This window comes from Heloderma suspectum, chromosome 3 (genome assembly GCF_057233095.1).
Source record: "Heloderma suspectum isolate Gila_16-S chromosome 3, 16-S_ref, whole genome shotgun sequence".
NCBI lineage: Eukaryota > Metazoa > Chordata > Lepidosauria > Squamata > Helodermatidae > Heloderma > Heloderma suspectum.
Window position 1 is genome coordinate 243,924,046 of NC_139460.1, and position 25,923 is coordinate 243,949,968.

The 25,923-nt window shown below is 43.2% G+C and overlaps 1 protein-coding gene across 4 annotated transcripts; it reads right to left on the reverse strand.

Moving 5' to 3' along the window:
• Positions 1-1,414: 1,414 nt before the first annotated feature.
• Positions 1,415-25,660, reverse strand: DENND10 (DENN domain containing 10). 4 transcript variants are annotated; one of them, XM_084846092.1, is made up of 10 exons: positions 25,605-25,660; positions 24,985-25,045; positions 15,228-15,424; positions 11,968-12,047; positions 9,751-9,899; positions 8,880-8,991; positions 6,806-6,906; positions 5,596-5,703; positions 4,729-4,823; positions 1,421-3,874 (listed from the first exon to the last, which is right to left on the reverse strand). In XM_084846092.1, the coding sequence occupies exons 2-10, from the start codon at positions 25,010-25,012 to the stop codon at positions 3,698-3,700; spliced, it is 1,047 nt and encodes a 348-aa protein (XP_084702218.1). In that variant the 5' UTR covers positions 25,013-25,045; positions 25,605-25,660; the 3' UTR covers positions 1,421-3,697. The 4 variants fall into 4 exon arrangements, with proteins under 4 accessions (XP_084702217.1, XP_084702218.1, XP_084702219.1 ...); XM_084846091.1 differs by lacking the exons at positions 24,985-25,045; positions 25,605-25,660 and adding an exon at positions 16,908-16,971 and having other exon boundaries at positions 1,415-3,874; XM_084846093.1 differs by lacking the exons at positions 24,985-25,045; positions 25,605-25,660 and adding an exon at positions 16,908-16,971 and having other exon boundaries at positions 5,596-5,682.
• Between the last annotated feature and the right edge of the window lie 263 nt (positions 25,661-25,923).

Here is a 25,923-nt window from a genome sequence, read left to right on the forward strand (position 1 = left end):
TTTTTTGCTAGTGGGATGTGTTTTAAGGGCACATAGGATGGGAGTTGTTTGACTTGAGCCCCTTCCAGCTATCAGGTAATAGGTTGGGAAAGAAAAAAAGAGACAGGCCATTCTTCGGTTATGGTTGGTACCAAATCATGTAGAAACCACATTTCTAAGATCAAGGGTGGGGAATATGTGGCCCTCCAGATGTTGGGAGACTATGACCCCTCATCCCTACACAGCATAGCCAGTGGTGAGAGTTGATGAGAGCTGCAGTCCAACATCTGGAAGACTACACATGCCCCTGTCAGGGATGAGTCCAAGTGCACTGAGATGTCTGACAGCTCTGATTCTGAATCAGAGTTGGAACAGCTAGATCAGAGGCTGGGGAAGGACCCTCCCTAGTGAGCCAAGATGCTGGGAGAGATTCCTCTGAGGACCTTGACATACAGATGGCCCAGGCTGATTTGCTGCCCTTTCCCACCACCGTCAGAACTCAAGTTTGCGAGGAGGAAGAGGGGTGTAATTTGAGAGATGCTAGGGCACGTCAAAAAGCAAAGCAGGAAAAGCTAGGGGCAGGGCTCAGCTGCTCAGCCAGGATAGCCACTCTTGAAAGCCAATGTAGGACGGAGCCGCCTAGGGAGGGGCATCACTGCGAAGCAAGTCTGGTTGTGAGGTTCATGCTCAAACTGTCGGAAGCTTGTCTCCTTTTGGTGTTGATTGCAAAGGGGAAGAGCAATCTCTAATAAACAAACAATCTTAAATAAACGATGTACAGAAGCTAATGTGTTCTATTGTGTATACCCACAATGTTATCTACTGCAGAACTGCAGGGGATAAACCAGGGGTAGGGAACTATTTTTCTGTTGAGGGCCACATTCCTCAGGGGTAACCTGTCAGGGTGTGTGTGTGTGTGTGTGTGTGTGTGTGTGTGTTTGCCAGCAATGGACTGTGTTAGCAGCAAAAGCGGGCAGGGTCAGCAAAGTCTGAAACTAGGCCCTTAGGCTGTAGGTTCCCCAACATCAAAATAAACAAAAGTCCTTGATGGAGCAGTTAACACTTCCGCTTGCAACATCTGTATGACCGTAAACGTGAAACTGGGTGTACAGGAAACACGAGGGAGGACGATATTTAATGTGGTCAGTGTTAAGGTGGGGCTGCCTTGCCTATGCACGCACACCACTGCACTGGCCTACGAAGGCTGCATGCATAGGGTTGGATCCAGGCATACTCATACTTAGAGTAGACCCATTGAAACCCATTTGTTTGAAACCCTATGCATGCGGCCTTCATAGGCAAGGCAGGCCCATTTAACTTGGTCATGACTAATTTAAGTCCCAATAATTTCAATGGGGTTAAGTATGACTAACTCTGGATCTGAATCCAACCCACAGAAACAAAAACCCTTGTTTAAATGAGTTATAAGCCACTTGAAACATCAGAAAAGAATACATATTTTTAATATGCCCAGGATCACATTTAGATTGAGCCCAACTTTTATAGGAGTGTATTTGGATATATTAATATTAAGCTCACAAAAGTTACTAGCTTGCTGTCGTAGGAGGGACAAAGAGCTTTGTCCCTCTTCCTGCAGCCCACTCAATCACCTGCGTGCAATTCCTTGTCACCTACCAGGTGAGTGTATAATTACAACACTGTATTAAATGGATATGCTGACTGCAAGGGGAAGAAATGCAAGGTGCTTCCTCCACATTAGCATCCTAACGCAGTCTGAAATCTATAGGAGGAAAAAAGTCATACCAAAATTAAATAAGAAAAGTGTAGTAAGTCGGCTTTTAGATCTACACATGTTTAGATCAACATAGATTTCCGTACAAAAGAGAACAACACCCCCCTGAAAATAGGAGAGCAACAGTCAGGCTCTCAAGCTTACTAGGATGACTGTAGGTGTTTAACAATAGTTCTCCATTTCCGTTTGTATCCTCTGTATTATAAGACATAGCTCGGTTCATAGTATAAGTAGAAGACAAATGATTCCCAAATTAATATTGCTGGTACACAGTGATGACTATTAAATAATTGGGTATTTCAAAAAATGTTAACAGTAGAAATAAGGTTTACTGATTTTTTAAAAAACAAAAGTATACCATCTGTCACATGCTAGGGCATATATTTATGAAGGCGAGGGTCATAAATGGATTTTTTTAATATAGCAAAGTGCTACTGCAGAGGCTCTTCAGCCGTTCCAAGATTTCTGCAAAACCCACTGGATCCAGACCTCAGTCATATTCAGAGTAGACCCATTGCAATCAATGGGACTTCAGTTACTCGTGACTAACTGAAGTCCCATTCATTTCAACGATTCTACTCAGAATATGTTTATGTCTGGATTCAACCACTGGTTTATAATATCTACACTTTTGTGTTACAGGGCTAAAGTATATAGTACACACAAACGTGCATTCAAACCTCAATGGCAACTCCAAGGGAAAGGCAGCTTCACGTGGGGCAATTTTCAGCAAGTAAATAGCCCATGTGCATCCCGGCCCCTCCTAACCCAATATTTGTCCTGCAAGGTTTCAGATGCGTGTCTACTCTTGCAAGCATGTGTCTGGCACTCCACAGGTGGAATAGCTGCAGGAAGGGAAAGAAGGTAAGTCTCCCCTCCAGTGAAAACAAATAAACCCTTGCAGCTTTTTTTTCCTGTACAAGAAACAGCCATGGGGTGTGTGCGCGCGTGTGTGCGCGCGCGTGGGTGTGAATACTCACACTTCTAGCTCGGCCCTCAGGTTCCCTCTGAAGACTGAAATAGAGTTAAGGACTATACACACAACCCCCTGCCCCTCTCCACATGTTCACCAAATATGTGAAGAGGGAATAGTAAGTTCATGCTCACTGGCCGCAATGCTCACACATGCAGCATTATTGAGAAAAATGTCCTGCAACAGTACAGCTGCACATGAACAGACCCTTTGTTGTTCTTGGGACCCCTGGGGTAATCAGGACTCCTGAGCGTGAGGAAAAGCTGTACATGCAAAGAGGGCTCACTTGTTAATGTGCAAATCATGGCCACGGGAGGTGTGGCCAGCAAATCCAATCCCATTCCCCCCTTGCACATTTGGTGAATCCTGGGAGTTCATGCATATGGCTCTTAGGCTGCAGGAGTGATTACTGACTATAAGCAGTTGTGCAAGATAAATAACGCAACTTCTCAATTTTAACAGCTTTCATGTTTTCATTATCACTTTTGAAGTCATCCATTTTTTCATACCAGAGTGGGCAATTTGTAGGGCAAAACATCTGGAAGGCCACAACCCCCATCATGCCTCACCATTACCTATGTTGGCTAGGGCTGATGGGAGTTGTAGGCCAAAACATCTTGTGGATCACAAGTTGCCCACCGCTGGTTTATACTAGGATGCTGATAGGTTTCATCAACTATTTTTCACCTTAATGCACAGATGACACTTCCAGCTCAAACCCATCATGCCCCCGTATCCTTCATAGGAAGAATAATAGGTGTTAACTATCCTTTCTCTTTGTCTTTAAAAATCTGTCTGACTTTGCAGAAAATCATAACAAACAGAAAATGGAATGGTATCCCACTACACACTGAGGGGTTCCATCTCAAGCCTGTATCATCCTTACCCCCTCTTTCCTCTGTCAACTGCTTTACAAAGGTGTGGGATACTTGAAGTATTATGGCAAAGAAGAGTTTCCTTCCAAAGCGCTATGCTCAAGTGCATCCAAAATATCAGATCTTAAGCATTTGTTCAGCAGCTGCCAAATGGTAGAGGAAATTTTCAGTTGCTGGTGGAAATCGCTTCTGTTTCAGTGCTTCAAAATTAAGGGATGGCTTCTCACCATCATGCAAGACCTCTGTGAACGAGGCGAGATTTGTCAAGATTTCTTTCGTCTTCAGCGAAATGTCCTGGAAACATAAACAGTTTTAAAAGAGAATGAGCATAAAGTCAGGGCAGCCAAAGAAACTGCCTCTTACTCTTTGAGACAGATAATGTATTGGAGTGAGGAAGGAGAAGTGCGGCTTAAAGATTTGATGGCTAGCTTTTTTATCTTACAGATCTGATCCTCTGAGATACAATGGAACTATTGGGGCAATTACATGCAAAAAAAATCAAAGAGATAAAGACCATGTGGCACTTCCATCTCTTGGCCAGCGTGCCTAGGGGAATGGAGGAGCTGCAGTGTCAGCCCTAGTAGTTCTGTGGAGCAGCCTAACCTCTTGTGGAAAGGCAACCAAGATACATGGTTTCCTCTAACCACAGTTAGTTAAACCAGGATCAAACCGTTCTGATTTGTGAACTAACTTTCGTTAGAACAAACCACAATTCCTAGAGTTGGGTGTAATATGGAACCACAGTTTCTTCTAAAATGAACATGGAAGCTTTTACTCTCTTTCTCTTGCATGTGAAGGAGATGGAGCATGGAGCCCAAGGCTTCCTTCAGCTCATTCCAAGTCACGTCAACAGTGGCTTAGGTGGAACACAGGAAGCTGCCTTAGACTGAGTCAGACTGTGGGTCCATCTAGCCCAGTATTGTTGACGCAGGCTGGCAGCAGCACTCCTGGGTTTCAGGCAGGAATGTTTCCAGCCCTAACTGGAGATGCTGGGAATCAAACCTGGGAATTCCTGCCTGCAAAGCATGTGCTCTACCGCTGAGCTGCAGCACCTCCCCAAAGCAGTGTTTTCAGATCTTGGAAGGTGGTTACAATATTTTGGCAACTCGAATGTTAAAAGATTGAAATAGTCCAAAAACAAGCTTAACCTTCACAACTTGACTGTTGGATTTGTCTGGATCTTCTGCAGACTGAACAATGAGTTGTCCAATTTCTTTGTGCAGTTTTCCCATTGTCATTGCCTCTGCGGGGAGAGGGGGGAGAGAGAGAGAAGGTGCTGTCATTCATCCCTGTCATCCAGTTCAGTGAAAATACACTGATATATGGTTCCCTCACATCAAAAAGTTTCCCAACAGACCACATTGCCACAGACAAATATAAATGAGCTCTTGCCTCCCCCAAACCATACTAGCACTCAGTTATCTTTTTGTTATTAGTGTCATGCCACTGTCGGGCTGACAGGACCCTTCTTACTGCCATCTTTTAGCACCCAGCTTTTCATGCTCCTCATGCCTCATAAGTTTGCTTTTCCCATCCAGAAACTTCATGGAACTGTAGCATTACTGTTATCCAGTTCTGTTGATCCTGACTGAAAAGCCCATGATTAACATAAGGTTCCCCCCACCACCCGCATGTCTTCCCCACCCCATCCCTGTTATTGTTTTTTAATAACCTTCATTCTTTGTATCCTTCATTCTCTGTATCCACCTGTACCCAGGTGTCTGCTTTAGCTATCCTTGGTACACCTTTTACAGTCTTCACTGCAGCTGGAAATTAGCTTTGGCTGCAACAGCATCTGCCTTTCATGCTTTCGTCAATGCAGGGTGATCAATGTGTTTGGAAGAGAGGGCTACATTCGACCATATCATGGGACTCAGATTGTGTAAAACTGGGATTGTGTAGTTTCCCACCCCACCACCCCCTGGTTCAAGATTAAAAAGTTGCACCAAACTCTTCTGAAGTCTGCTATCCAGGAGCAGGGGATAGGGGTAAGAGAAATGACATAGCCAACAAACCTTTTGCTTGCTGAGAAATGGCGATCTCACTTTCAGCCAGATTCACGAATACATCATAGAGATCTAGCCTATTGCTCAGTTCTGGGTCTAGAAATCCAGCAATGTAACCTGGTCAGGAAAGATTTTACCAGAACTTCTGAGCAAGAACATTCTATTGGAAGTGTGTTAATTAAAAAAAACGTAGGTTGCTCTACAATTATTTCCTTGCTTCAAGCAATACTAAACTCGCAGGCTGATGTTGAATGTCTACCAATTTCATTGGAATGTACACAGAATGGACTGTGCATAACAGTCCATCCTAAACATTCTGCTACCTACAGGCTCTACAGGAAAATCCCAGCGGAACACCAACCACATGATACATAATGTCCAAGAAAATATTTAAAACATATTTAGAGCCATTCGCTCAATATCGTAACTTGTTTTTATGAACAGGAGCTCCTGCAAGCATTGGACGAGTATGCAGCCAATGCTCCCCTTATCTCCTTGTTATCTCTGATCTGTGATCTGAGTAACAAGAGGGTTCCTCTTCCCACCTCCTCACACAAAGCCCCTGGTAGCCTCCCAGAAAATATTTAAAACGTATTTAGAGGGTCCCCCTTCCCAATTCTTAAACAGGGAAGGGATGTGGTTAAAAAAGCAACAACCAATTGCTTTTCACACTAGGGAAATGACATAATTGCTTCAATTTCCAGAAGTTGGCTCTAGACCTATGAACAGATCACAGAAAACTGGCATAAGGCTGTTGGTCAATGCAATGTTAACGAATTGTATCTTCTTTGTGGCTAATGGTGTTTGCTGGACTAAAAAGTTATGCACCAACTATATTAGAAAAGAAGAACATCTGCAAACTAGCTCTGACAGAAGAATATTATTTATTAATTTAAATTATTTTTATACTGCCCTTCATCTTGCAATACCAGGGCAGTATACAAAATAAAACAAGCATCAATTACAAAAATAAAAGGCAGAAAATAAACAAAATTAGCTCACGTAAACCAGTTTAGCATAAACCAACTTAAAATGCCCAGGCAAGCAAATAGGTTTTGACCTGGCACCGAAAGGAATATAAAGACAGCACCAGTAGCACCTTCATGGGTTATAAGGTTAGTAGCGTTTGGCATTTGGTCCCATCTGGTTCCATTATAGAAAAGGGGAGTTTAGTCACTGTGTTTACTGGGAGTGAATTGCATCCTTTTATTATCAATACCTGGGCACATTTTCAACGCTTCTAATTCATCATCATTCAGATGTACGTATGAATGAAGGATAGACCAGTCTTGCCGATGCCACACTAAGGCTGGTAGAGTCCTAAAATAAAAAAGTCACAACTGATACTATGTTTGAGCATTACAGTACCTTTCACGAACCCTATTCATGCATTCCCCTGATGCAATTCCAATGGTGTAAAGACACGCTAGCTAACTCTGCCTCCTCTGTTGCATTCCAATCACCCTCCACACGTTGGGAGGGCTGAATGTCTGCAGCAGGAAGCTTTCTGCACTTATGCAGTCTCCTCCGTGCCCCATTTAGAGCCCCACACAAGTACAACAGGCTACCCATCGTAGATGTTCAGCCCTCAGACACATGGAAGGTAACGAAGACGGGACAGAGAGGGTAGGGCAAGCAAGTGTGGTCCTGCTCTCCCCCTTCATGTAATTGGAATTGCATGAGGAGGAACACACAAATAGGGCAAAGGAAGATGGTTGATTAGCCACATTTGCATATAACACTAAACTATGGCTTAGTGCTAAGTGCATGGTGCATGAGCTGGAATGAGCCCAAGCAAGACTCGCTTTTACCTGCTCCCTGTGGCCACGTGGGAGGATGACTTCAGCAGCATTACAACAAACTCTGGTTAGCTTAACAAGACAGCTTCGTAACCCATACTTTCAAGATGGCTTATTGGGAAACTGACCAGAGCACGCATAGGAACCAGAGGTCATGGTTTATAACAAACTCTGGTCAGTTCCAAAACAAGCCAACATTAAACCATGGGTTATGAAGCTGTGTTGTTAAAACTAACCAGAGTTCGTTTCAAACCATGATCTCTGGTTCCTCGGCAAAGATTAGCGGAGATTCTGTGAAAGCAAAAACAAACATGGCCAAAGCCGTCCTCCCAGCCATGCAGGAGGAGGTGCAGGGAGCAAGAGAGCCCACTTGGCCTTCTTCCAGCTTGTGCACAAGGCTTAGCGTTAGATGAGAACTGGGCCATCCTGTGCCTCAAAGTCTAAGCACAAGGATCCAAACACAACACCACTGAATGTTATAGGCCAGGGCCAGATGTTGTTGGACTCCAATGCCCATCAGCCCCAGCCAGCAAGGCCAATGGTCAGGGATACTGGGAGCTGTGGTCCAACAACATCTGGAGGCCACAGGCTTCCCACTCCTGTTAATAGGCAGTTGATGGTTTGGGTTATAAATCAAGAAGAGAACACACTGAATATAAGTCATACCCAAGACTAAGAGAGTTGAAAAGAAAATTAAGCAGGTTCTGTTGCAACAAACAGGAGCCTGCACCTCCATCCCTGTGAGGTAGGACAGGCTGCACAGCACCCTTTGCTGTATCTTTCAGAGGCAGACTACCCTCACTTGTGCAATTAGTAACTCCTCTTCACCTGCATATGTGAGAACCCAGACTTGCACATATGGAGAAAGATAGCTTACTTTAAACTCCTTTAAGGTGTGGTGGACTGTACCCAGTGGTCTAGGCGGCCTGGATAAGGCTAGGCAAAATAATAAGATCAACTCCAATTTCCAATAGAATATATTTATTCAAGAGCCAAGCAGAGATACATTCAGAAATGGTCAGCTGCTTTTAAAATTAAAATGAAACATAGAATTTGCAGGCTAAAGTTTACTTAACTCACGAAAGCAGCCTGCAGGTGGAGGAGGGGTGAGTCCCACGGCAGACTCCACAGCGTGGCTCAGTCTGGTCACTGCCACCCACTTGAAGACAAAGGAATGTTTCACTGACAAAGGAATTTCTTTGCGGGCTCAGCAAGCCCCAAGGAGGGAAAGTCAAACTGACTAGTCAAGGCCTAAAATGACCAGATCATATGTCCTCCATGTAATTTCTGCATGTACTCATTTAACATAAGGCTGAGTCACAGGGATGATTGTGGCAGTGGTGAAGAGTCAGCCTTGGATGTGTGGTAATGTAGATTTTGCTGCCTATAGATGCCTGGTCGTGCCCGGCCATATTCTTTGTTCAGAGACTTTTCTAGAAAGGTTGGGTTTGTCACATTGGTGAACTTTTATTTCGTTTTATATTTGTGCTGTACCTTGTAAATTCCTGGATAGCTTCTATTCTGGGGTGATATACTACAATTCTTTTCTTTAACATGAGTGCAGTATACAGGATGACGGTTTCCATTCCAAATTGAGATATTATATCTAGGACAGATGGGAGGACCAAAAATAGAGTTTTAGTACTACATGGCAGCAGAGTCCTATGAAACTAGCAGTAACATAACTGAGAAGTATTTGCAATAACTCATTGGAATTAGTTCTCATGATAAAATTGTTTTATCAGAGGGATAGGAAACTTGCTCAGGACTTAGCTACAGTTGAATCTTTTCTGGAGGCAAAAAGGCTACAGTTCATATGTATTTATTTATTACACTTCAAAACAACCACATAGCCAAAACCCTATATTACATTTTAGTGGGTGAAGTGCTTAAATCCCTTTATCAGATTTTGCTCAATACCCCTTTATTATTATTTTTGCTATTTATTTAAATACACACAGAGCAATTTTTTAAAAACCAAATCAAGAATAAAAACACAACATTCTAATAAACATTCTAACAAACAGCAGCATCAACTAATATACAGAACAGGAGCAAGTAGCATCTATGCTTTCTCATTGGGCTTAGTCACACCAATCTTTAGCAGGATTGTGGCTACAATGAATTCCCAAGTTCCTAAAATGGTGAAATTCCTGGTGGATTGAACTCTTGTGGTGTTTTATTGTGTTGAGTTTAATTCATCACAATTGTAATTTCAAATACAATTGGCTCCTGTGCTGCAATCCCTAAATGTAAGCTGACTTGGAAATAAATTCCATGGAAATAAATGGTGCTTACATCCAAGAATACAAACTTAGAACTGGGGTTGAATTATAATAATATATTTTGAGGAATTTCTCCCCACCTTTTATTGAGCCTGCAAGGTAAGCTTTTCTGACATCAAAATCTTTGCTCAGGAAGGAGCCATTTTCTTCACTCTGGCAGATCCCCTTGGTAAGGACGGAAATATAACTCTCCATCATTTTCACAGGACTCCCATATTTTAGGTATATTCTGAAAAATGAAATGTGTCTCACTTTTTAAAACTGTGCACAGAAAACAAAGAGAAATGAAAACAAGCCAATACTCTGTAGGACAGGGGTAAGCAACCTGGTGCCCTCCAGGTGTTTTGGACTACAACTCTCACAATCCCCAGCCAGTATGGCTAATGGCTAAGGATTATGGGACTTGTAGTCCAAAACCTCTGGGTAGCACTAGGTTGCCTATGACCTGCTCTAGAACAACTGTGCTAAGACACGCTGGCCTGGTTTGGACATAACAGTAAGACTGAATTGCTGAGAATTCTGGCTTCTTATTGACAAGCCATGTGCTCATGCACGCTGCTTGATTGCTCTCACTTAGTTCCTCCTGCAATCAGGAGCAGCTGAAAAAACTGGGCAACCTCCAGCTCTAGTTTATCGTTATGTCCAAAACAGGATTCCTGGCTTGTTGCTTCCAAACAAGCCGGGAATCAGAAACCAAAACAACAACAACCCTGGCTTCAGGTTCTGGCTTGATAGGAGTAACAAGCCAGGACTCCCAGTTTGGACATCATAATATACAAACTGGCACCGGAGGTTTTCTGGTTTGTTTAGCTGCTCCCACTGGCAGGATTCTGGCTTATCATTACATGTGAACTGACCCACGTACTGTTAATTCATATGTGTCAAAATTAAAACATGTTGAGATTCACACACAAAGCTTGCTTGTCTGAGTCCTATGGTTGACTTGAGATATTATTTATTAAAAGATTTATATTCCACTTTACCATTAGAGACCCTCAAGGCAAGACAAAAGTGATAATTAATTTGAACATATTAACATTAAAAAAAAAAAAAACAGCCACAAGAAAGTTTTCCAGTAGCTAAAACAAAATTTCAGGAGCAACCCTGCCTTAAACAGGGGCAGGCAGAAGGTAGATCAGGATTTACTGGTAGATCTTTGGGTGATTTGCAGTAGATTGGTAAGAATTTCTGACTCCCAATTATTTAACAATAGCAACTAACACTGAAAGTTAAAAAAAACATATCTGCCAGGGCTGGCCTTGTGCTAATTGCTTATCAAATTGCCTCAGTGTTCCTCACCAATATTAATTGGTTGCCATTGACCAAGCCTTTTACTGACCATATTTAGAGTTTTATGTTAGAATCCCTGATCTATAGTAACTCAGATGTGGGTTTGTATATACAGTGTTTGGCTCAGGGGGTGCAGTAGGTAACTGAATATACCCACACGCACCATAAATTTCAAGCTGGCTCTGATTAAGGGACTTCTGGGTTCTAGTAAAAAAACTGCCCACCCCAGCTTTATCCTGGCCTCAGGCCATTTAGCTCCTTAAGAGGTTAAGATCAGCAGCACGGTGAATTCTGCCTGGAAGCAAGCAAAGTAGTAGCCAGTGCAGCAGAAACAAAAGGAATGACATAATCAGAACACCTCACACCAGTCTGGTGGCTATATTCCAAACCAGCTGAAACTCCCAAACGCTCTTCAAAAGGCAGTTCTATGCAGAAAATTTTACAATACTCCAACCCAGACATAAGAAGGTCATGAATTACCATGGACAAGTCTGCTTTCTATCGGCAGGGGTGCAACTGGTGCACCAGGTGAATCTTCTGAAAACTGTTCTTGGTCATATTAGTATTATGGCTAATACTAATGGCAAATACAATTTAAAAAATCTTGGTTGATTTATCAATCATAGTGATTAGATTGGATCAATTTTAATTGATTCAGAATTAATCTATGTGCATAGAACACTAGTTCTGAAGAAAAAACAATTCTTTTGATTTTAGCTGGCATCTGCAAAGACGCATGCATGACCTTCTATGTGAGAGAGGAGGAGGAATGCCTCTTCTAAGATGGCACTGGCCACCTTCCTTTTTTTCTTTTTTTTGATAAGTATTTGTATTTTTTTTAAAAAAAAAGAACAGTTAATTATTATTTCAATTATTTCAATTTCTTGACTTATTTCAAGAAAACTACTGCCCTATTAGTTGGAAGCACCTTTCTAGTTGGTCAAAAGGTTTTTAACCTATCTACTAAACAGTGCAGCTGCAGTATAAAACATATTAGTGATACACACCTACAGAGGATCCTAGTAAAGGCTGCATATTTCTCTGGGTTAAAGTCTTTGGTGGTCAGGACAATAGAAAAATGGGTCACCTGTCCAATACACAGAAAAAAGGAGTTGCTTTATACCCCAATATTCTATTATAATAATATACTGGAATACCATATATTACCATACATTTACAAGATATTAAAGCAACACCAGGACAATCAGTGCATCACATCTCAGTGAAATACAATAAATTAGGCAAAACTGATGGATTTTGATTGGATTCACATGACATAAGCCATGGCAGATTGTGAGCCTTGTTAGTGTCCACACAGCCTACCGTGATGTGTGAACTTGGTGTGGATGATTCAGTGTGGGTAGTTTTAGGCAAACAAGCCACCCTGAGAACCCATGACTTGTAGTAGGGTTGTTGAGGGTAGCTTGTTGTCAGAGTGGTTTGTCATGACATCCGAACCTGGCAGCTACAGAGCTGCTTGGCGAGAGTGGCAAAAAAGCCTGTGTCACTCTTTGCGATCTCACCAGTGCCACCTCCAGCCTCCGTCACCAGTGACTGCCCCTCCACCAATGCCAAAACGGCACTTTGGAAGGACCATAACTTGGTTGCCACTTTTTTTTTTTTTTTTACGGTGCTTTGGAGGTGCACAAATGAAGTCATAATTTGTTTTAATGTTCCTGGTCTTTCAGAAGTGCGCAGATTCGGCTGTCTACTATGTGTAGTCTTGCCAACGTCCTCGTACATTATAGCTGTCAAAGGAGCCCAGAAGTGGTGTAGGTAACATACAAGAAAATTAACAAGGCGAGACTGCACATAGGCTAATCTGCTCACACTTGTGAACGACCAGGGAAAAAATAATACCAAGGGAAAGAACAAACCCATTAGAGCATTTCAGGAGCACCAGAAAAGGTGAAAAATGTGAGTGAAGTTGGTGCTCTGAAAAGGAGCACCAAAGGGGGGTGGGCACTAACTCCCACTTGGCAAAGTCATCTTCTTGCTATTAAGCCTTGAACAGACACTTGTCGGTGTCCTCCCCGCTTTCAACACTTCCCCGAGTCCTGATGAAGTAGACAAATGGGAGTTATTGGCTCCCCCACCACACTGCAGCTCCTTTTGGAACAATTACTGGTGGGGTTACTTCAGCGAATTTGCACACACAAAGGACAGTGGGATATGTGCTGGGAGCGGGCTGGAGGACTGAGGGGGAAGGAAGCCGTGCTGCCGCATGCCCAATCATCTGTCGGGAGTAACGTAGGTTGTTCAGCAAGCAAACAACCCGCTGTGGCTTATTCTCAGGGTGGCTTTGTGTGACATAGGAACCTGCCCATTATCTTGTTTCATCACCATCAAATTAGGAAGTTCAGTTGTTTATACAGTTGGATCCAGATTCATTCATACTTAAAGTAGACCTATTGAAATCAATAGGACTTTAGTCAATGGAATTTAAGTTAGTCATGACTAACTAGCCACAGAGAGTTTGTCCCATTGATTTTAATGGGTCTACTTTAATTATGTCTGCATCTGAATCCAATACAGTATCTACCAAACAAAAGAACAGGCTTTCTACCCGTCCTCTATTAACTCCATGAGAGCTGCAAGAGAGGGAAGGGGTGGAGAAAGGGCCGGGGGTGGGGGGGACAACTTCTTGAAAGGTGGGAAAGCATGATAGTTCTTCTTTATGACAAACAAGCAAGTTCAACAATGTACAAAAAGACAGCTACACAACCATCAAGTGGAATTTCCCCCAAATACAATCCTGCAGAGGCAATTCTGAAAGCAGATAAATAGAAGTAAAATAAGGACAGACCAGCACAACAGTGTTCTTATCTATGTTCCTTCCCTTTCATTGGCATTTTTATTTTTACAATTCCCAGACACTCTAACTGCTACATTATTTCCTTCACCCTTGCTCTTACTTCAAAAGCCTCTGAAACAACCTGTTCAGGGCACCAGCCATAGTTTTCTCAGAGATTATTGTGTTGCATCTGAAATAACCTGTTCAGGGGTTGTCATTTTTGCACCAGCCCTTGTTTCCTCAGGGATTATTGTGCTGCACTGTAATAACTATGATGAACTTAGCTATGTATCACCTTGAAAAATCCACCTGGTCTAGAGATCAATTATCTACAGCAGGGGTGGGGAATGTGTGGCCCTCCAGATGTTGGGGGACTGCAAACCCCATCAGCCCTAGCCAGGCTAGCCAATGGTGAGGGATGATAGGCGTTACAGTCCAGCAACATCTGGAGGGCCCCGTGTTCCCAATCCCTGATCTACAGTACAACCCTATGCATGTTTTCTCAAAAGTAAGCTGTGTTCAGTTGGGATCAACTCCCAGGGAAGTGTGCATAGGACTGCAACCTTAGATGATCAACCCAAGGCTTCAACCCTACAGCCCAGTCATTTTGGCCACAAACACTATATGCTGGCACAAACACTATATGAGCATGAGAACACTGTCACAAACTGCCAAAGAATGAACAGCTGGAAAGGATTGACAGCTTACCTGTGCCTCCCAAATCATATTATAATACTGGAGACCTATTATTCTTCTCCCCAACCCAACACACCTTGAACTTGGGGTAAGTTTCCAAAGGAAATATGTACGTTAGTGGAATAATCTAATTCTTAGATTTTCTTCCTCTCAGATGTTTAACATAGCTTTTGTTATCCTTTTGTAACATACTAGGCATTTATATAATATCCATATTTATACAGTCTCCATTGTCTTATAAAATGAATAGACATATGAGTATATGGGTTGGATCCAGTCAGTCACGCTTAGAATACACCCACTGAAGTCAATGGAACTTTAGTAATGTCTAAGTTCAGTCCCATTGCTTTCAATAGATCTACTCTAAGAATGATTTAAGTCTGGATCAAACCCTAGACATATAGGGCAGTATCCAATGCGACACTACCACTAACGTAAATTCTGTTGTTGCACTAGAGACCATTTACACAAGCACAACAATAGCACTTGCTGGTGCGATGGGCTTTCTGGGGAAACTCATCACACCAGCAAGTACTATTGGCATTGGGTTAGAGGTCATTTACGTTAGCTCAATGCAGTTTACATTAGTGGTAGTGTCATACTGGATACTGCCCATAATAAACAATTAAGACACCAAATCAAATAAAATAGGCCTCATTTGGCAAGTATTCATAAATCCTATTCCTTTCATATTAGTAAGATTATAGCCAGCATTGAAGGATGTGCTGGATAAGATCCTTCTACACCAAGCTCCTCTTCTCAGAATTTCAATCCTACCTTTTTCAAGGCTGATGAATCTGGAACTTCCATAGTTGTTACATAAAACCATGTCAGTCTGTACTGACCAAATATGAAAGTGTGAAGCTGTTTGCTTTCGTCTGTAAGGCAGCATTTTCTCAACAAGAGATCCCTTAATTCATTTGTTGTAGACGGGTAACACCAAACCCACAGAGCATCTCCATTGGTATCTTTTTCTATGGTGGAAAGATGTTCACTGTGAGAATGCCAACAGCAGCAAGGAAGTAAATTGATTGGTTAATCAGATCTATTTTATTGCAGTTACCTCAATACCCCCACTTTACACTTACTATGTTGGTTTCTGCTCTTACCTATTATTTAAACCTTAAATCAGTGTTTCTGTGTTAAGTTTATATTGTGACATATTATTTACATAAAATCTGCAGTTCAGTTTACCTACAGTCAGAAATTCAGAGTAGGTCAGAAATTCATCATTAAAAATTATTAAATGCCCTGCTGCAACTAGCCTGTAACCCTCTAACCCCCACCTAAGAGTATGTAACTAAAACAATCACACTTCATGTTTATCAATCACTTCCTCTGTTGTTTCCCCCATGACAAATTTGGACTGCAAGCTCCTTGGGGCAGAGACCTGTCCTCTTGTATGTAGAGGCAGGCAAACTTCTGTCCTCCAGATGTTTTGGATGGTAACTCCCATAATTTCTGACCATTGGCCATGCTGGCAGAGCTTATGGCAGTTGTAGTCACAACATCTGGAGGGCACCTGGTTGCTTACCTCTGGATGCAAATGAAGCTACTCCTGAATAACGTCCTTGTTTTCAGTAGTCTATCAGCCAGATAAGGCTCATGACAGAGCAGCCAGATAAGGCTCATGACAGAGCAGCCAACTATACATTCTGACTTTAATAAACCACACTAATTGACTAGATGAGGAGTGACTTAGACAAGAAGTGCAAATGTACAGGACAATTAGGAAGGTATGTCAGCTGTTATACACAGTACTAAATCCTTCTAAACAGCAGGGTTGGGAAAGGATTGCATATTTTGATGTCTACATACCTATGATTTTAAGGGTTTTTTTAAAGTCAGTAGGAGACATGATTGGAGGTATTACAAGCAACATTGACTGTAATAGCTACACGCAAGTCCTGGCAGTTTATGAACACAGTTATTGGGCAAAAGCTTGTGACCGTGTAGGAGACATGATTGGAGGTATTACAAGCAACATTGACTGTAATAGCTACACGCAAGTCCTGGCAGTTTATGAACACAGTTATTGGGCAAAAGCTTGTGACCGTGTGTTTGCATAAGAGTGTCCCTTCTCCGCAAACATAAACTCACCGTCTTTGACTCCGCGATTAACCCAGAATAGCTCTCTCCCCGCCCCCCAGCTACCCTTCATCCACAAGCAGACACCGAACTGAAGGGGTGAAACAATCCACTCTTTGATCACCACTCTCGATTATGCGTGTTTAGTTATTCTAAAGGCAAAGCGCATAGGGATAATTTCCCTCGGGCCGGAGGGGAAAAGGAACAAACCCCGACCCTTCACCCCCGGGTTGCTCCATCAGCACACGAACGACCGCCTCTTCTCAAAAGGGAAAAGGGGACTTTCAACAGGGGCAGGGGAGAGAAAGAACGAAGCGGGCCGGGAACGGGCTCCGTCCCATCCATAGTCGGGGACAGAGGTGTGCTTACCAATCAGCCCCACACCCAAGAGCAGTTGAGCCTCCGTCTCTGCCATCTTTCTCCTCCTCCTCCTGGACCCCGCCTATTTCCTGAGCGCCTCGCCTGGCCTCATGATGGGCCTCGCAGAGTGAGAAAAATTGAGCAACACACGCCTCCTGGCTTCCGGTTTGATTTGGGAGCTCCGTGTTACACGCTTACTCCCAAAGCACACGTGTCTTTAAAGACAGGGCTAGCAGCTACGGGTTTGGTTTTTTAAGTTACTCTAGAGTAAGCGCAGAGCCCCCGCTCCGGATCAGGACCTTGGGGGTAGTGGTGGTAGGGGGTCTTTAACCCTTTCCCCTGCGCCCTCCCCCCGGTGCGGCAATTTATACTGTCAAATAGTGATCCGTTGCGCTTTTACCAAATGGTAAAAGCGCAACGTGACTGCATGCGAGTAGAGCACGAGGTGACCGCATTCGGCTAAGTTTCGGGTTTGCCTTTCTGAAGGGGGTTTATTACTTCCTGTGATCTGGACTCTATACTTCTGATAATGCTTGGAGTAGCGTATCCTTTGCTGTATTGTTTTCCTCCGATCGTTTCAGTTCACTTCAGCAGATGGATCGTGCTGGCGAACTGTTCACCAGATCAGAATGTCCTATCATGTAGCTGTTCTGCTATCTGTCTGCATTGTGATAAAATGCGTGTACTGTGTAGTATTGCAGTAGACTGGAAACCTGTATCTGTGACATTGTGTTCACCAATAGAGACTAAGAGGGCAATCCTATGCATGTTTAGACAGAAAAAAGCCCTCCCAACTCCCAGCATTCCGGAGCCAGCCAGGATTGCCTTCTTAGTCTTTATTGGTGAATACAAAGTCACAGATGCAGGTTTCCAAACCACTGCAATACAATACAGTACACACATTTTATCACAGTGCAGACCGCTGAAAAGCTACATAATAGGACATTCTGATCTTGTGAACAGTTCGCTAACACGATTGTTCCTTAAGTCAATTATAGTTCTGTTTACATATGATGTTTAAGATGATGTTTACAGTTGCTATAAATATCATCAACATCATCATCATTATTGGCCTTCATATCCACTATTCCTGCAAGTAGCTCAGGGTGGCATACATAATTCTTCTCTTTTTATCCGCACCAGAACCCTGTGAGCTGGGTTAGGCTGAGGCAGTGTGACTGGCCTGAAGTCACCCAGTGGGCTTCAGCAATGAGTGGGGGCTTGAACATGGGTTTCGCCAGTCCTAATCCACCATTTTAACCACTATATCTCAGTGCTGTTTCCCACTATATCACCATCAACTTCAGCTCCCATGTGATATGTGGAGATCGTAATACAGGTTGGTTGCAATCCTCAGTCTACTTCAATCTGCAATACGGGAATAACGACACTGAAGTACGCAATATGGATGTCATAAATCTCTGTCTCTTGACACCCCACCCCACCTCCCACATATCCTAGAGAGGATGTTAACAATGGACCAAATTATAGACATTCAGCCTCCAAAGCCTAAAATATGGGGATAATAGATAAATATTGCAGGGTTGTTGTAGGTCACACAATCTCATCCCCCAGTCCTTGTAATATGGGTATGATATCTCTCAGCCTTATCCCCACTCATCTATAATATGGGAAAAAATATTGGGCTGTTTCTTTCTCCCTACCTAGCACAGAAATCATTTGCAGGGCAATTTTAAAGCAACGACAAAATCCTCACAATTTCACCTTTAAAAACATTAAAACCTCACAATTTCACATTTTCTCCACATAAGAAGACCTGTATGAAAAAACGATGAAGGTTTATCTGTACTTCTACTTTTGGGGGTGGGGAAGCCGTACTGCTGCCAAATAACTGCAATAATAAAGTCTAGGCTTCTATATTGTCTCCTATGAGAAGCTGTTACTTTTAACTCTTACTTAATAAGAGATCATCGTGGCAGTAAAAGTAACCCTAAAATTGCAGCAATGGACAAAGGAACAGTCCATCGAGACCAGCCATCCCCAACTTAGTGCCCTCCAGATATGTTGGACTATGAACTCCCATAATTTCCAGCTGGAGGGCACCAAACTGGGAAACGCTGGTTTAGAACTTTCCTTTGCCTGTGCCTGGCTTGTGACCAGTGCACAGCTAGCAGCTCTGGTGTTTTCACATATGTCTCTAAAAGTTACTTGGAGCCACTCCCACAATTTATTATTTTTATTTATTTTAAATATTTATAGGCCACCTTTCAGGACAGAAGCCCTCCAAAGATCGTTTACAACAATAAAACGCATAACCCTCATTATTTATTTTAGGGTGCAATCCAATGGGGATAGTCGGCTGGCTCCAAACTTAAGAGGCGGACGACTATCCAATGCAGGGTGGGTAAAGCGCAGAGGGGATCTTCTCTTCCATGCTCTGGCCGCCCTGCATTAGCAGCTAGATCACCGATTTCAGCTGTCTAGCTAGGGTACCTTGGAGCAGGGGGTGGGGTGGGGAGAGGCTGGTTGGCATCGTACTGGCGCTTCCACCATCCCCTCCCTTTCCCACCCCCAGGAACACCCCCTTTCCCACTGCTCTTATGAGCACAGAGCCAAGGACAAACCGTGTCTCTTACAAGACTGTGGGGACGAGGGCAGGGGGGTGGTTTTCTGGGAACAGACCTCGGAGCACTGGCTCCGAGGTTGGTTCCCATAAACCAAAAAATTCTATGGCCATCTAGCCACTGTCTAGCAGGTATAGGATTGTTCCCTTAAGTATTTATATGCCACTTTATAACTAAGTTCTCAGGGCAACTTACACATAGAATTAAAACAAAATAAAACTACAATGGAACAGATCAACAGTAAAACATATATTTAATACTTGCCTGCACTCTGTTAATGTGTGATAGGAAGTAAAAGATGATGATGATGTGTGCGTGTTTTCCAACAGAGTGCACATTTTTCCAATGTATAGGCAACTACACTACAAACTTAACACAATTTTATAACAACTTAATTGTCATACCTTTCCCCAAAGAACTGCACTTACGTGAGGGTGCTGGGAATTCTGACCCACTAATAATATAGGTATAATTAGCTTGCCTTGCTTTGGCAAGGTGACTGAATGTGTGGTAGTGAGGCAACTCCTGGCATTTTTGGATGAAGTGGATTATCTGGACCCATTTCAGTCTGGTTTCAGGCCTGGGTTTGGGATTGACACTGTTTTAATTACCTTGATCAATAATCTAGATAGGGAGAAAGACAAGAAGTGGCAATGTGTTGATGCTTCTAGATCTCTCAGCACATCTTGATGTCTGGTCTGCCTTTCTGAATTGGCAGACCAAAGATTAACATGATCAGGGGATCAAAGACTGGGGATGAGCTGTGTTGCAGTAGTTCCTTTCCTTCCTAGAGACTAGATTCCAGAATGCAGGAAGACAATTATTCCTCTGTATGGGAATTGCACTGTGGGATCCCCCAGGGTCCAAGTTTGTCTGCCCTGCTTCTCAACATCTGCATAAAACCTCTAGGTGAGGTCATCTGGTGTATGGGGGCAGGTACCATCACTATGAAACATAGTTCTATTTCTCTTTTTCATCTAATTCCGTGAAGCGATGATCTCCTTGAATGCATGTCTGAAACTATCAGTGACGGATTTGCTGAAACTCAAAAAGCAAAGGTAGCTGTGTTAGACATAAGAAAAATTTCAAAATCTGTACGAGGCCAATGCCCTTATTAGGCCAACCTAACGGTCACAAAATACTGTACAAGCTTTTGAGTTTTCTGTCTACAGAAGAGGGAATTGATGATAGAGACTGAGTGGACTAATTAGCTGGGGAAATGTAAATTCTAGATGGGCTTGCACACTCCTGTAAAGATCAAGTTTGTAACTTGGAGGTGCAGCTCCTAAATTCCTATGTAATTGATGTGGCCTAGAATGCTTTATTGAAGTTTGGCTGATATTCTAGCTACTGGATGACAGAAAATTGGTCACTGTTATTCATACTGACTTCCAGGTTGAATTACTACAATGTGCTCTATGCGGGGCTGCCTTCAAAAACACTATTCCTGTTAGTGCAAATGTTGCTTCCAGATTTGAATTGGCATATTCATATATCACCTATTCTGAAGTATGTACTAGCATTTCTGAGACCAATCCAAAGTTCCAGGTTTGATTTTGAAGCTCTCAATGGCCTGTGTCCTCATTATTTCAGGGCAGTTAAGCCCTGCAAGTGAAGCCCTGCTTTGAATTCCATCTCAAGTGGAAGAGGCCAGATTGGCTTCCACTAAGTATTAGGGCCTTTTCTGTTATAGTCCCAGAAATTTGGAATGCCTCCCCACCATCCTGGTTTGTATAGCTCCTTCCCTGCCCTTTTTACGGCAGGTCAAGATGATGATTTTCCAAGGAGCATTTGAGTCAATTAATTTGGCTCATTTTGCTAGTGTTGTTTTCTTTATCTTTTAATTGGTTATATAAATGTTCTTCCCTTCATGGATCACTGCCTTGTTGTGGCGAAGGGGCTTGTGTAACTCAGTGAAGCCATAAGCTATGCCATGCAGGGCCACCCAAGACGGACAGGTCACGGCGGAGAGTTCTGACAAAATGTGGTCCACTGGAGAAGGAAATGGCAACCCACTCCAGTATTCCTGCCAAGAAAACCCCATGGAACATATCACAAGGTTAAAAGTTATGACGCCGGAAGATGAGCCCCTCAGGTCGGAAGGTGTCCAATATACTACTGGGGAAGAGCAGAGGGTATTTCCAAGTAGCGCCAGAAAGAGTGAAGCGGCTGGGCCAAAGCCGAAAGGACACTCGGCTGTGGATGTGTCTGGTGGTGAAAAGAAAATCCGATGCTGTAAAGAACAATATTGTTTAGGAACCTGGAATGTAAGATCCATGAATCAAGGTAAGCTGGAGGTGGTCAAACATGAGATGGCAAGATTGAACATCGACATCTTGGGAATCAGTGAACTAAAATGGACAAGCATGGGCGAATTTAATTCAGGTGACCATCATATCTACTACTGTGGGCAAGAATCCCTTAGAAGAAATGGAGTAGCACTCATAGTCAATAAAAGGGTGGGAAAAGCAGTACTGGGTACAATCTCAAAAATGATAAAATTATCTCAGTATGAATCCAAGGCAAACCATTCAATATCACAGTAATTCAAGTCTATGCCCCAACCACTGAGGCCGAAGAAGCTGAGGTTGATCGGTTTTATGAAGACCTACAACACCTTCTAGAACTAACACCAAAAAAAGATGTCCTTTTCATCATAGGGGATTGGAATGCTAAAGTAGGAAGTCAAGATATCACCGGGATAACAGGCAAGCATGGCCTTGGTGTACAAAATGAAGCAGGACAAAGGCTAATAGTTTTGCCAAGAGAACATGCTGATTATAGCAAACACTCTTTTCCAACAGCACAAGAGGTGACTCTACACATGGACATCACCAGATGGTCAATATCGAAATCAGATTGATTATGTCCTTTGTAGCCAAAGATGGAGAAGCTCTATACAGTCAGTAAAAACAAGACCTGGAGCTGACTGTGGCTCAGATCATGAGCTGCTTCTTGCAAAATTTCGGCTTAAATTGAAGAACGTCGGGAAAACCACTAAACCATTCAGGTATGACCTAAATCATATCCCTTATGAATATACAGTGGAGGTGAGGAACAGGTTTAAGGGATTAGACCTGATAGACAGAGTGCCTGAGGAACTATGGACAGAGGTCCGTAACATTGTTCAGGAGGCAGGAACTCAATGCATCCCAAAGAAAAAGAAATGCAAGAAAGCAAAGTGGCTGTCTGATGAGGCTTTACAAGAGGCTGAGGAGAGAAGGGAAGCGAAAAGCAAAGGAGAAAGGGGAAGATATATCCAACTGAATGCAGAGTTCCAGAGAATAGCAAGGAGAGACAAGAAGGCCTTCTTAAATGAACAATGCAAAGAAATCGAGGAAGACAACAGAATGGGAAAGACTAGAGATCTCTTCAAGAAAATCGGAGATCTCAAGGGAACGTTTTGTGCAAAGACGGGCATGATAAAGGACAAAGAAGGCAGGGACCTAACAGAAGCAGATGAGATTAAGAAGAGGTGGAAAGAATACACAGAAGAACTATACAAGAAAGATCTTAATGTCCCTGATAGCCATGATAGTGCGGTCACTGAACTTGAGCCGGACATTCTCGAGAGTGAAGTGGGCCTTAGGAAGCATGACTAACAACAAATCTAGCGGAGATGACAGTATTCCAGCTGAGCTATTTAAAATCCTAAAAGATGATGCTGTTAAAGTGTTGCACTCAATATGCCAATACATTTGGAACACTCAGCAGTGGCCACAAGACTGGAAAAGGTCAGTTTACATTTCTATTCCAAAGAAGGGCAATGCCAAAGAGTGTTCGAACTACCGTACAATTGTGCTCATTTCACATGCCAGCAGGGTTATGCTCAAAATCCTACAAGCTAGGCTTCAGCAGTATGTGAACCGAGAACTACCGGAAGTACAAGCTGGGTTCCGAAGAGGCAGAGGAACTAGAGATCAAATCGCCAACATTTGCTGGATCATGGAGAAAGCAAGAGAATTCCAGAAAAACATCTATTTCTGCTTCATTGACTACGCTAGAGCCTTTGATTGTGTGGATCACAACAAACTGTGGCAAATTCTGAAAGAGATGGGAGTACCAGACCACCTTACCTGTCTCCTGAGAAACCTGTACGAGGGCCAAGAAGCAACAGTAAGAACTAGACATGGAACAACCGATTGGTTCAAAAATGGGAAAGGAGTACGACAAGGCTGCATATTGTCACCCTGCTTATTTAACTTATGCATCATGAGAAATGCCGGGATGGATGAATTACAGGTTGGAATTAAGATTGCCAGGAGAATTATCAACAACCTCAGATACGCAGACGATACCACCCTAATGGCAGAAAGCGAAGAGGATCTAAAGAGCCTCTTGTTGAGGGTGAAAGTGAAGAGTGCAAAAGCTGGTTTGAAACTCAACATTAAAAAAACGAAGATCATGGCATCTGGCCCCATCACGTCCTGGCATATAGAAGGGGAAGAAATGGAAGCAGTGACAGATTTTATTTTCTTGGGCTCCAAGATGACCGCAGACGGTGACTGTAGCCATGAAATTAAAAGACGCTTGCTCCTTGGGAGGAAAGCGATGGCAAACCTAAACAGCATAGTAAGAAGCAGAGACATCACCTTGCCGACAAAGGTCCGTCTAATCAGAGCTATGGTTTTCCCAGTAGTAACGTATGGCTGTGAGAGCTGGACTTTTAAGGAAGGCTGAGCGCCGAAGAATTGATGCTTTCGAACTGTGGTGCTGGAGAAGACTCTTACGAGTCCCCTGGACTGCAAGGAGGTCCAATCAGTCTATCCTAAAGGAAATCAACCCTGACTGCTCATTGGAAGGACAGATACTGAAGCTGAAGCTCAAATATTTTGGCCACCTAATGCAAAGAGAAAACTTACTGGAAAAGACCCTGATGCTGGGAAAGATTGAAGGCAAAAGGAGAAGGGGACGGCAGAGGATGAGATGGCTAGATAGCATCACTGATGCAATGAATATGAACTTGAGCACACTCCGGGGAGAGCAGAGGACAGGAAGGCCTGGCGTGCTATGGTCCATGGGGTCACGAAGAGTCGGACACGACTTAACGACTGAACAACAACATAAATGTTCAACTTATCTTTGTACAACTCTGTGGAAGTGGTGTACAATAAATAAAATTGCCTTTACATTATAGACACGAGAAAAAGAAAATGCTGTTTTTAATATCATGTTTTGTTTTAATGTACCTTACTAGTCTTTGGTTCTAAATAAGTCAGTGTGCATATAAGGTGTATTTTCAATATCACTTTTATTTCTTTACAGAAAAACACAAATGCTTGTTACCCTTCCTGTTGCCATCACACAATGATAAGACAGTGCAATCCTATAAATGTCTACTGAGAAGTACATCAGTGGGGCTTACTCCTAGTTATATGGGTACAGGACTGCAACTTTAATGAAGAAACTAACAGCATCCCAAGCCATCAGTCTCTCTCAACAATGAAGTAAAGGACTGGTATAAGATACATATATTTATTACATTTATATGCCACCTTTACCTTCCAAGGAGTCCAAGGTAGCCTGCATGGTTCTCACAACAATCTTGTGTAGTAGGTTAGGCTAAGAAAGAGATAGAAAAAAAAAAAGGTACCCTATGAACGGATACATGCTTTGGGAGGCAATTTGCTGGAGGCCACCTACCAGCAGTAAACACAGCTGCAGCCAAAAGTAGGCAAGGCACCCCTTTTTCTCTCTTTCTGTGAATTCATTCTCTTACAGCACAATACTATATGTGTTTACTCAGAACTAAGTTCCATTTAGTTCGATGAGGCTTACTTCCAGGTAAGTGGCTATAGGATTACAGCTGTAAGGCACAATCCTATGCATGTTTTGACAGAAAAAGCTAGCTGGGGCATGCTAGGAGTTATAGGCCTTTCCCCCCCTTCTAAACATGCATAGGATTGTGCCCTTAGTCCCTAAGAGGTAGTGACTGGCCCAAGGTGAGCTTCACAATTGAGTGACTTCAACCAGGATCTTCCTGGTCCTAGGCTTGGCTTCCCCAACCTGGTGCCCCTCACATATGTTGGCTGGGAATTATGAGGGCTGCAGTCCAACACGTCTGAAAGGCACCAGAAGGGGGGAAGCCTGGCCTAGGCCAACACAACATTCAACACCATACCGGCTCTCAAAGCGAAAGCATTTCGCAGCTAGGACCGCATTCTTGAACAACACCTATTAGGGAGCAAGCCCCGTTAAAAACTGCGGGACTTGCTGCTGAGCAAACAAGCACAGGATCGGTCTGGGGGTCAGACGAGGAACACAGCTGGGCTCGAGCCCTCGACCTCCAGACGGAGAGCAAGGCGCGCACCCCCCGACGCGAAAGGCAGCACCCAGCGCGCCACCGGTCTTTCCAACGCATGCGCCCTTCTGACACGGAACCAGAAGGCCCAGCGGGCCGTCGCCTTCGCTTCCGGACACGTCCGTGCGCGGGGGTCACG

Excerpts from the sequence above, each read along its gene's own strand:
- DENND10 (XM_084846091.1), bottom strand. The coding sequence starts at position 16,953 with ATGGCAGAGACGGAGGCTCAACTGCTCTTGGGTGTGGGGCTGATTG. Across the intron at positions 15,425-16,907 it reads CTTGGGTGTGGGGCTGATTG|AAAAAGATACCAATGGAGAT; the intron begins GTAAGCACACCT and ends TTTCCACCATAG. Across the intron at positions 4,824-5,595 it reads CATTTCTCAGCAAGCAAAAG|AGGCAATGACAATGGGAAAA; the intron begins GTTTGTTGGCTA and ends CTCTCCCCGCAG.